The sequence below is a fragment of the Capra hircus genome, chromosome 21, assembly GCF_001704415.2.
Source record: "Capra hircus breed San Clemente chromosome 21, ASM170441v1, whole genome shotgun sequence".
NCBI lineage: Eukaryota > Metazoa > Chordata > Mammalia > Artiodactyla > Bovidae > Capra > Capra hircus.
Window position 1 is genome coordinate 55025468 of NC_030828.1, and position 12030 is coordinate 55037497.

The 12030-nt window shown below is 49.8% G+C and overlaps 1 protein-coding gene across 1 annotated transcript in view; it reads right to left on the minus strand.

Annotated features, from left to right (window-relative positions):
• FRMD5 (FERM domain containing 5) overlaps positions 1-12030 on the minus strand; it is a 326232-nt gene that overhangs the window by 27566 nt on the left and 286636 nt on the right. Inside the window, exons 5-6 of the mRNA XM_018066545.1 lie at positions 3328-3425; positions 721-844 (exon numbers count right to left, since the gene is read on the minus strand). Coding sequence (XP_017922034.1) covers positions 721-844; positions 3328-3425 — 222 coding nt within the window. The remainder of the gene's footprint in view (positions 1-720; positions 845-3327; positions 3426-12030) is intronic.

The window sequence follows — 12030 nt, forward strand, 5'->3', positions numbered from 1 at the left end:
ACCCCTTTGTTTTGTTTTTTTTTAAATAAAAAAATCAACCTTTGTAGAAAACCCTATTTCATATGGGTGAAAGGATGCATTGATACTATTTTTATGGACTTGGGTATATCTGGGTGAACTAGGACAATCTGAGGAGGGCAGTTACCTCCTGCTTCTGGCTGCATCTCCCCTTCTTCCCTGGGTACAGCGGTGTGGGGTCGAGGGAGGCAATGTGAAAGTCACATCCCCTGAACCAGGAATCTCCCTGCGCCCAGAGCATCTGGCCCTGCTCAGTCCTATCTGCTGACCTAGAAGTCACAGACCAGGGGTGGAGGTGTGCCCATCTTCCTAACCCCTCCTCTCCGTTCTCTTTTGCTATTTCTTTTGTTTTCCTTTTCCCCAGTTCATGCTTCTGCTCCACATCCCTCTACTGCCCTCCCCCGACCTCCCCCCCAACCCGGTCCGATCCCGGTCTCTCTCCGTTTATCTTAGTGAAGCAAATACCTTTCAGAGGCAAATCCTTCTCTGTTTTCCTTACAATATAGCATCTCTCTTGCCTTTAAGCCTCAGCCTACACCACTGTTCTTGAAGAGGGAGCCTTAGGGTTGTACGGGCAGTGGATCACCGAGATTGGAACATGGTTACATCCTGGAGTGAGGAGGGCTCGGTCTACCGGAGCAGACAACGTGTGCTTGGGCCGTGGGGGAGACAGTGGCCTGGCCTGAACCGCGGGACACGCACCTGAGCTCTGTCCTGTGAATCTCAGCAATCTTCCTTTCCAGCTTCTCTGAATGTTTAGGGAAAAACTGGAACTTGGAGCTGTAGCCTTCGGGGTGTTTTCCTGGGTCATAATCCCCAATCTCCGCTTGCAAAAGGAAAGCAGAGGAAACAATTGTGGAGACAGGTAAATCATCACTGGCAACACAACAGGAGACTAACACGCAGAGCAGAAGGCAAAGTCTGCACCACATTTGCCACGAACAGTGGGTCCTGAGCACGACTGTGGGCGGGGCGGAGGGCAGGACTCAGGAGCAGGCCCGGCTTTGTTTCCCCTCCTGTGTCCATTGGCTGTGTTGGTTTCAAGACCACGTGGAGAGAGTGGAGCTGAGCCTGTGTCCTGAGACCACCACAGGTAAACCTACTGTGAAAGAGCAGCCCCTGCCCCATGCCCACATCCATTCAGCCACGAGGAGAGAGCCTGGGAGCGAAGGAAACTGTGAGCTGGATCAGGAGATCAGAGCCTTCTGGGCCTCGGCCACATCTGAAATTTAAGTCTCATTCTGAGGATTTTAGCAGGGACACAGCCCGATGATGACTGAGTCACGACCCACACTCAGAACTCAGCTCTGGGTCCAAATCAGATCAAGTGAACATATTTGAGTAACTACTCACTGAGGGCTGACCAGGTGCCAGGCCCCTTGGAGAAGCCTGCAGAGCGGGAAGACTGGCTGTAACCAGAGAGTGCCACGGAGTTCAGGGGCATCGGGTCCCAAGGCTGACTTCTCCGTTCCCTGTGGGGGTGGGGCTGGGCTTTCTCCCCCTGAAAATTTAGAGTCCATCCCCTAACTGCTGAGACCTCAGATCAGTGAACTTCACGGGGTCACTGGGCCCACACTACTCCTCACAGTGTGTCTCCAGGTCAGAACCCAGCCTTCTCCACACGGAGCATTCCACAGGGAACGCTGTGTGTGCGTTAGGAGGAAGGGTGTTGAGCAGTTCAGCCGCTGTGTGCTTGTCTCTTCTCCTTCCCTAGTGAGACCCACAGCCAGTGCAGGTGAGAAGTCTTGAGTGAGGAGTAAATATTAAGGAAAAAAATGTGCCCTTTTTTCACAACTGAGTATTGTTCTGTGGCACCAGTCTCCTGATACTATCTTCCAAATTACTTGGGAATTTCTACCATTTAGAAAGAGACTATGGCACCCAACTCCAGCCCTCTTGCCTGGAAAATCCCATGGACGAAGGAGCCTGGTAGGCTGCAGTCCATGGGGTCGCTAAGAGTTGGACACGACTGAGCGACTTCACTTTCACGTTTCACTTTCATGCACTGGAGAAGGAAATGGCAACCCACTCCAGTGTTCTTGCCTGGAGAATCCCAGGGACAGGGGAGCCTCATGGGCTGCCGTCTATGGGGTCACACAGAGTCGGACACAACTGAAGCGACTTAGCAGCAGCAGAAAGAGACTAAAGGTTTCCTGGGGCTTAATGTCTGAAATATCCTTGTGCCATGGGGTCATTTATTATAATTTTACTTAGAAAGCTCCCAGTGGGAAACATCAGTGTTGGATATCAGTGACTTCTTTTAAAACAAACAAACAAATTTCAATATAGCCGTCAGGGTAAAACTAAAGAAAAGACCAGAGTTTAAAATTTCACTTAGATGGGACCAGGTTTTCCTTTAAAAATGAAAGGGATCTCTGTGGGTCCCTTAAAGCTAGCAAGCACCTTCTAGACTTCCTACTTGGGTGTTTTTTTAAAACAGGAGTCTCAGAAGTCAAAGTTGCAATAGAATGACTTCTACATTCATAACGCAGCTGTGACATTTTTCTTGCCGGAAGAACTTTAGTTTCTTATTGGCAAGCATTTTTTTTTTTTTTTTTTTAGGTTCTATTCACAAAGTAGCTTCCTGGAGTGCACAGATTTCCGATTACAAGTTCAGTTTCTTTGGGAGAAACTTCACGATGTTAGCGCTGTGGCCCAAAATAACCCAGTGACAGTGTCAGGCTGAAGGACTAAGAGAAGTCCAGGAAGTGGCACTTAGGAGTCTCCTGCATCTCACGAAAGGAGAAGGGATGACATATAAGGAGTGCAAACCTTTCCCTCTGTTTTGCAGAAAACCAAAAAGCCAGTCTGGGTATTGGCTGGGTACAGCCCCAACTCTTATTTGTGTGTAGAAAATGGGTTTGTAACTTGGAAACATTTTCAACTTTGAGCAATTGGAATGGGAAAGTCTCTGAAACTGACACCAGAATCCCAAGGCGCTTCACATCATTGAGATTTGCACAAAAGGGCAGAAAAAGACCAAAACAAACAGATTCGGATTACTCTCCAGAGGCTTAGTAACTTTATCAACCAAGGGTGCAGGGAAACACTCCCTACCGCCCCATCCCCGCCACCCAAACAGAGTCTGAATGACTTGAAGGGGCTTCCAGAAAGACCTGAGGTACAGACAACTTGAGGCTGAGTGGTCTGAGCTTCTTGGATCAAGGGAGTCCAGGCAAAGTCCTTTAACTTGGACTCTGTTTCAAGTTAGATACTGTTTATATCCAAGAAGTAGTCATCTGTGGTAACTGAAATAATGTAATCAGTACTTAGCATGAAACGCAAATTTATCCTGTCAAAAGTCATTACCTTGAAGGATATAAGCTGCTAACAAGGCAGCATCTGATGTTTTACAGAGGAGGCGGCCGTGGTAGAGATCCCTTTTGATCTGCAGGAAGACTAAATACCTGGAGAGAAAACAGAGAATGAACTATAAAGGATTTCTTTGATTGCTTTAAAGACATAAATATGTAATATCAGCCTATCAAAATCTGTCAGGACACTTTTACTACATTAAAACAAAAATCTCAAAACATGTCCCAGAACAAATACATTTTTCATATCCCTGAGGACTAGACTCTTTCAAGCACTTTGCCCTGAACTGATTTTGAGGTTCAATTCCAAACAACCTGTGAGTTTCCTCCTGCAGCTCAAAACAGAAATGGTATCTCCCGGTTAAAAGCACTGTGCCCAGAGCTGGGCTCTGGAAGGAGCCAACTCCAGTCTCAGCACCTACAAAGCAACCTGTGTCGTAAGAGAGGGGCTGACAGAGCCGCCCTCTTCCTCGGACTCTCGCTGTTGTCTCTTAAGAAGCAAGGGGCTTCCCTAGTGATTCAGTGGCTAAGACTTGGTGCTCCTCATGTAGGAGGCCCAGGTTCGATCCCTGGTCGGGCACCAGATCCCATGTGCCGCAACTAAAGGTCCCATATGTCATAACAAACACTGAAGATCCTGCATGCTGCAACTAAGACCCAGTGCAGGTAGGTAGACAGGTAAGTAAGTAACCAATGAACAAATAAGCAGAAATGTGGGGAAGGAATGAGCCCGTGGGAGGGATCTGCCTCTGTTTGCCAGTGGACCTGTCCTTATGTGAAACAGCCCTCGTTATGGGCAGAGGTCAACCAGATCTCTCAGAATTTGAATAAGGTGTAAGAAGAGGCACTGGTGAGGGATGGACAGAAAACTGTGGCAAGTATTTCTTCAACCACAGGGAGCTCTCACCTCAGGTGGAAGCAGGCTGACTCTCAAGAACAACTCATAGCAGCTGATGTGTATTGAGCACTTACCATCTGCCATTCCAGGGATTGTAGAGTTTACTGCAGCCTCTCAGCTAATTTGCACACACCACTCTGAGAACAGATACTGTTACTGTCCCCTTTTTATAAGATAAACTGAGGCTTCAGCAATTTTCTCACGGGCATATAACTGGAAGATGGCAGAGCCAGGATTCAAGTTCAAGACGGAGGTCGGCTCTTCATCACCACGTTATTCCTCCCTCTCGGCGCTGTGCTACGGCTGCTTCATATTCTCACAAGTAGTTGGGTGGACCCTGTGACCACAGAATTATTGAGGCTCCAGTTTGAAAGATCTTTTCAAGGAGTGGAGTCTCTGATGTACACTGCATCACAGATCCCCTGAGAAGAGCGGAAGCCAGGGCTATCAATCCCTTACGTGAGTCAGCCACCACAGCAGTTCTTTGGCCGGGGGGCATCTGTGGTGGTTTCAAAACATGTCCACAGGGAATTCCCTGGTGGTCCAGTGGTTAGGACTCAATGCTTTTACTGCTAAGGGGGCGGGTTCAACCCCTGGTTGGGGAACTAAGATCCCACAAGCCATGCGGTGAGGCAAAACACACAAAAAAGTCAAGAAATTCCCTGATACTCCGCATTTCCAGAGGTAGAGCTTAATTTGCTCCATCTGAGTGTGGGCTGGACTCCGTGGCTTGCTTCAAACAAGCAGAATAAAGCAGAAGTGGTAATGTCTGACATCTGAGACCAGGTCATAACATCCCTACAGCTTCCTCCTCATTCTCTCTCTCTCTCGGATCACTCATTCTGCTCGAGGACACTTAAGCAGTCCTACAGAAAGGTCCATGTGGTGAGGAACTGAGGCCTTCTGCCAACAGCTAGAAGTGAACTGAAGCTTTCTGCCACGTGAGTACACCATGGTGGAAGTGAATCAGTCAAGACTTCAGATGACCACAGGCCCAGCACACCTCTTGGCTTCAACCCCAAGAGAGACCCTGAGCTGGAGCCACCTAGCTAAACTGCTCCTGAATTCCTGACCCACAGACACTCAGAGATGAGAAATACTGGTGATTTTAAACAGTCATAGATAACTACAGCATCCCTACAGGAGTAACAGGAATATAGTGAAAAGGAAAGTGAAAGTTAGTCATGTCCGACCCTTTGCAACCCCATGGACTATCCAGTCCATGGAATTCTCCAGGCCAGAATACTGGAGTGGGTAGCCCTTCCCTTCTCCAGGGGATCTTTCCAACCCAGAGACCAGCTGAGCCACAAGGGAAGCCCTGGGAATATAGTAAAATTCCCTTAAATTCCATCAGCTTGAACCAAAAGAAATCCAGCTCTTCCTGGACAACTCGAGGTTTTCATTGCTTCTGTTTTCAGGCTGAAGAATAACACCGAGGAGTCCATGCCCACCGGATCATGTGAAAATGCTCAAAAGAAAGCAGACCAGTGACGGCACAACTTCTAGGGTGAGGAGGGTCACCAGCAGGTGGCTCAGAGCCCGGGGCTTGGTGATTCAAGTAATTAAATAGAAACAGAGTAATCTTCATTCTCTTCTAAGCCCTGCTACCCGAAGTGTAGCCCACCTTACAGAGGTATCAGCAGCAGGTGGGAGCTTGGTGGAAATGGAGGATCAAGCCCATGTGAGACCTAATGAATTACTGTAACAAGATCCGCAGGTGATCTGGACATATATTAAAATCTATGAAGCACTGTCCCTAAGAAATTCAAAAGCATTCTTCTAACCACATTAGGGTGGACCACCCTCTTCAAACCAAAGGGAATGTGACTGCTGTAGTGTGGAAAGTAGTAAGAATTCCCCTCCTTTTCCCACCTACCATACCCCCAATCGACCCAATATTTGCCAAGGAAAACCAAAGGAAAATTACATCACATCATGCAGTGAATAGTAATTTTTTCAACTGAATCTAGCAAATCAACCCAGAATATTCATTGCAAAGAGTGATGCTGAAGCTCCAATACTTTGGCCACCTGATGTAAAGAGCCGACTCACTGCAAAAGACCCTGATGCTGGGAAAGATTGAAGGTAGGAGAAGGGGGTGACGGAGGATGAGATGGTTGGATGGCATCACTGACTCAATGGATGCGAGTCTGAGCAAACTCTGGGAGATACTGAAGGACAGGAAGCCTGGCATGCTCCAGTCCACGGGGTCGCAAAGAGTCAGACATGAGTGAGCAAGTGAACAACCACCACCACCAAATCCAGTTTGTCTACACCCTGCTTCCCATGGTGGAATGTCACAAGATGTGTGGAAGGGAGGGGCTGAGCCCTTCCCTTCCTCTCGCCCCTCCGGCCCCACCTGCCACAGGCTTTGGGAGGACGTGATAGCAAGCCTTTGGCCTCCTGCTCCCGGATCACTTCCTGGACCTGATCTCACGCATCACTCTGCCCACCCTCCTCTGCTTGTCTGGGTCCAGCATTCAGGGACAGCACATACTGGACTGAAGGAGAGGTTCCAGAGGCTCTGGGCAGCGATCCTCAATGTGGTGGTGCGGAGAACATCCCCCGGGGGAGTGGGGAGCATGCGAGAGAGAGTTTGCGTATGAGTGGTCCTGGGTTTGAAAAGGCTTCTCCAGAGCTTCTGATTTGCTCCCCAAGGGGGACACGACCCTCCTCACAGCGAGAACCACGATCGATGCATGACAGGGACCTCGGGTGAGCTGGAGCGGAAACATGGCTTTCCACTGCTGGGCGGGCTTCAGCCTCTGAAGGTAGAACAGCTACAGGGAGCTCAAGGGGAAGGCTGTGGGAACATGGTCTGGTGATGGCATGATCACAGGACGGCAGGGTCGAGTCAACATCCTAAAGCAGCACACTGCAGCCTTCATAGGACAAGGAGAGACAGGCTCATGAAAGAACCAAATGATGGCTCCAGGGAACGGAGTTCCACAGGGGTGCCCCCCTTCCTTTTCTGCCCCAGCGGCTTCCATCAAGCTTTGTGTTTTGTTCATTTGAGAAGGTAACCAGTGACTCAGTGTTGTCGGTCATGAAATCCATCCCACATGACTCATAGCATCCTTACACCTATCCCCAAGATGCTGTGACACGTTCTCCCCTGCCACACAAGGGCCTAAGGAAGACTGTCTCGTTGCCGGGGGCACTGCCACCAGGGCCGCTGTGCTGCCAGGCAAGGGGTCAGCCTGCTGGGCTGCCAAGACCAGCTGTTCATGACGAGCAGGCAGGTTGGGGTACCCAGGCTCAGAATCTCATAGGAGGGGTCACAGAGCCTAATTCCCACATTGTATAGCTGAGGAAACAGAACTTTTTTCTACCTGATACTTTTTCTACCCTTGCGGTAATCCAGTGAGCTATGGTTAGGGAGAGAAAGGTCCTAAATGAAGTCAGGGGAACTCCTTGTCATCAGAGAGAAATTCTCACTGGAAAAAAGAGAAATCAGCTTTAGATCAGATTTAAGACAGAAAGGCTTGCTCTTTACCACCCGTTTTTGGCTGAACTCTGCCTCTCTCCTGTTTTGCTTCAAAGAGGCTTTGCCTCATGTCAATTTCGTTTAGATGCCAAGCTGTCCTAAACGGACGGAGGACCATGCAAAGGCAGAATGTGCAAGAGCCTAAGCGATGACGGAGGAGAACCCGAGCGTTTCTGGAACGCGCACATCCAAGGTACTGGCGTTGGCACTGTGATTTCTGACATCGGAGGGTAAGGATGAATCCAGAGTATTCCCACAGTTAGAGGTTCTGAACTCTGGAAAGCACTGGTGGCCCCTGAAGAGTTTCTTCCAGAAGACCCTTTGGCCCTGTCTTCCTCTCTGCCCCTGGCTTCCTCTATTTTCTGCCCTTCTTTTCCCTGACTGTGATCAAGTTTAGTACATCTTCCTCCCCAGTACTAGATTGTGGGCTCCTTGGAATTAGAGATTCATGTTTCATTACCTTTAATATTCTTCTAGAGAGCCTATGACTTCCCTGGTGGCTCAGACCGTAAGGCGTCTGCCTGCAATGTGGGGACCTGGGTTGGGAAGATCCCCTGGAGAAGGAAATGGCAACCCTCTCCAGTATTCTTGCCTGGAAAATCCCGTGGACAGAGGAGCCTGGTGGGCTACAGTCCATGGGGTCACAAAGAGTCGACACGGCTGAGCGACTTCACTTTCACTTTCGGAGAGCTTATACATCCTGTGTCTCTTCACCTTCCCTCCCTCCCACCCACCCATCCAGCTCTGAGCACACGCGTGTGCCAGGCACTGCCACAGCGGCTGGGAATACAGCAGAGAACCAACCAGAGTCCTCCTTCTATGGAGCTGACATTCCAGTGATTTACTCAGGTTTTCCTGTCGTCTTTCGGATAGGCTGCGTGCCGTTCAACATGCACTCTTTCATTTAATCCTCACAGCAGCTCTGTAAGGTGACTACTGGTTTCATCCCTGTCTCATACGCGAGGAGAGGGAATGATCAGAGGCAGTGTTGCTTGCTTTGTCACATATCCAGCTAAAGAACGATCTGGGATTTGAACTCAGGTCTTCTTGATTCCTTCGCCCAGGACTGGCAAACTAAGCCTGCCACCAGAGTCCCCAGTGAGATAAAATAACTTTTGATTGGAACACAGCCATGCTCATTCACATATGTGCTGTCTACGGCTGGCTTTGCATTATAATGGCAGAACAGGGTAGTTGCGACGGCGACCCTATGGCCCACAAAGCCTAAAATACTCACTATCTGGCCTTTTCCGGAAAAAGTTTGCCAACCCATCTTAGCCTAAGCTAAGCTCAAGTGATACTCACTGTTGGAATAAATTACCTATATGCTTTATTAACATTTTTTTTTAAATGGCCTAAAAAAATCTATTAACATTTTTTGAGCACCTGTTCAAACATGTGTCAGGCTGTTTGCTTCCTGGGAAGGTGGGGCCCCATTTGCACTGAATCTCCTTCTATCACTTGATCTTTCAACCAGTTCGAACACCTGCAGCCGTTGTTAAAGGCTAAATCTGGTGCCTAATCCCCATTTTCTCTGCCTTGTCTCTAGCTCAGACAAGAAAATCTATTTATTACTTTAAAAAATGACAAAAGAGATTAATCAGGATTTGGCAACTAAATTTATCATCTGGGAAGAATCCAAGAGATAAACTGAAGCACAGTTCTTTACTCCCCACTTCATCCCTCCTCTTGGCTTTATGGGGACAGCCGAGCGGCGGTGAAATTTAGGACCAATAATGCCCGGAAAAATCACACTGACGGCTAAATTAGTCTGGCAGGAAGGTGGGGTGCAGGGCTCAAAGCCAGGAGTGAACTGTGGGCATTGAGTGAGGCGAGGGCAGGCACCCACTTAGATGCAGCTAAGCCCAGGCCTCCCCAGAATGCCTCAGGGAGCGGGGACACAGACTCCAAAGCAGACCCAGGCACCCTGACAGCCACGCTCCTGGCAACACCTGGAAAAAATGTGCCCGAGGGAAGGAGGGCTGCTGAGGCAGAGAGCAGGGGGAGAACAGCAGAGCGGCGGGCCCCGGCCTTTTTGGCAGCAGGAGCTGGTTTCATGAAAGACGATTTTTCCATAGACCAGGGAGGGTGGGGGGTGATGGTTTCTGGATGATTCAAGCTATCACCTTTCTTATGCACCTTACTTCTGGTATTATTACCTGAGCTCCACCTCAGATCATCAGGCATCAGATCCTGGAGGCTGGGGGCCCCTGTGGAGGACGGTGGGCGTGGATGTGTGCAGACAGGGGTGGAGCTCACACTCTTGCCAGTGTCTTTAAAGTCTGCTGACTTGGAGAGAAGCCTGACCTTGGCTTTCTCAGGCCTCAGCTGCTTAAGTGTCAGGACGCTAGCTGGGACAGAAGAGGAGTGGGGGTTATGACATCAACAAGGGAGCAAAGCCAGAACCAAGTGGACTGTGCCCTCTGCAGAGCCGCTGGGGTCCACAGGCCATGTGATTGACCTGGCAATGATCTTGAGCCTGGCTCAATGCTCCCTGGGGGTGCATTAAGAAGTACAAGACCCTGTGTAGTGGTTAATCCTCCCGACAAAGCCGTGAGGTACTATTACCATCCTCATTTTATAAATAAGGAACCTGAAGGTCAGAGAAGTCAAGGATTTTATGCTCAAGGCCACGCAGAAGTAACAGAACAGGACCTGAGCCCCCAGGTCTCTGCTGCCTTTAGTGGGCGGGGGCACATTATATTATGCAGTGACATGTGCTTTAGAAGAGTCTATGGTTAAGACCTCCTCCTAACGGCCGAGAGAGCCGTGTATTTTTGTCCTTCAATCAAATCAGAAGGCCATGTGTCTGCCGTGCTCTCGCAGGCAGCCCTCTGGGTTGTTAGACCAATCCTTCTCATCCTCTCTGTTAATCCGGGGAGGTGTGGACAAGGTGATCCTAATGCTGGGTGTTAGAAGGCGGGGAGTCAGGCTCTCAACAAAGATGTGTTAAATGTTTCTGACACGTGGACAGGAGCCTCGTCTTCAGGGTTGGCCCTGGCCTCCTCACCTCTTTCCAGAGAGAATGGGGAGGGAGGGAGGAGAGGGAAGTGGGTAGGGGGAGAAGGGGGAGGGAGGGGCAGGGCTACGGCAAACTCTGGGAAGTCACAAGCAGGGCGCGCTCAGTCACTTCAGCTGTAGCCCGCCAGGCCACTCTGCCCACAGGATTCTCCAGGCAAGAATACTGGAGTGGTTGCCATTCCCTTCTCCAGAGGGATCTTCCCAATTCAGGGATCGAACCTGTGTCTCTTGCGTCCCCTGCCTTGGCAGGCAGGTTCTTTATCACTAGTGCCCCCTGAGCAGGGCAGGCCAGTGCTTTGCCCAAACTCTTCCCTGCTTAAGTGGTTAAACATCGTGGTTCTCCCCTTACTCTCCTGTCTGAAGCTACAGGCTTGCTCCTGAACATGGATGAGCTTGGTTTTCAAAAGCCAAGTGGGAGCCACGCCCACTTCCGTGTGGATGAGCAGGGCCTGCACTTTGCAGGCGCCCAGTTCTGGAGCACGAGATTTGGTTCTAACTGCACAGGGCACTGTCCTCAGCGCTTCAGGCTGGGCGGGTTCAGGGTTTAGAAACAGGTCTCAAGGCCTTAGAGGACAAGCAGTCTCTGCACTGGCAATGGCCTCGTCCAGTCTTGGCTGTCTCTAAGGTTTTTTGGCTTTGTTTTTCGCTGCACCACTCTGTATGTGGGATCTTAGTTCCCCGACTGGGGATTGAACCCATGCCTCCTGCAGGGGACCACTTGGGAAGTCCCTGTTGTCTCTAAGACTTTAGGGAAGGGGTTGGGAGCTGGCGGAGCCATCTCCTCCTCCACTCTAGGACTTCCTGGCATCACATCTTTACCAAGGGCTCCACCCTTCACAGGGAAATGTCAAGGTTTTGCTAATGTCAAAATCAGATCTTTCTAATATAAAAATTAAGAGTCCTAGTTCAGAGAGTGCCTTAACCTTTGAGGTAAGACTTTCAGAGTGAATTCGGCTCACATGTACCAAGCCCTCGAGGAAGTGGTGCCTCTCCTGTTCACTGAGCCTCTTGTAGCATGGCGTGGGCACAGAGGCTTTTTCTCATCCTCAAGTGGTGCTGGATGAGACGCGGTTCATGCCATGCAGCTGCCTGCCTTCCCTGCAACATGATCCCCACAATGAAGAGTTTATCACGAGCCTGGGCCATCAGCACCCTGGAGGTCACCCACTTGAATTCAAAATCTTCAGTGTTTCCCGGCTTGTTTTCCAGTTTCCTGCTTTGCCATTTAGGTTGCTGGAGTCTATTTCAAGCCCCCCAATAAGCAGCAACACAGCCCTCTCCCAAAACATCCC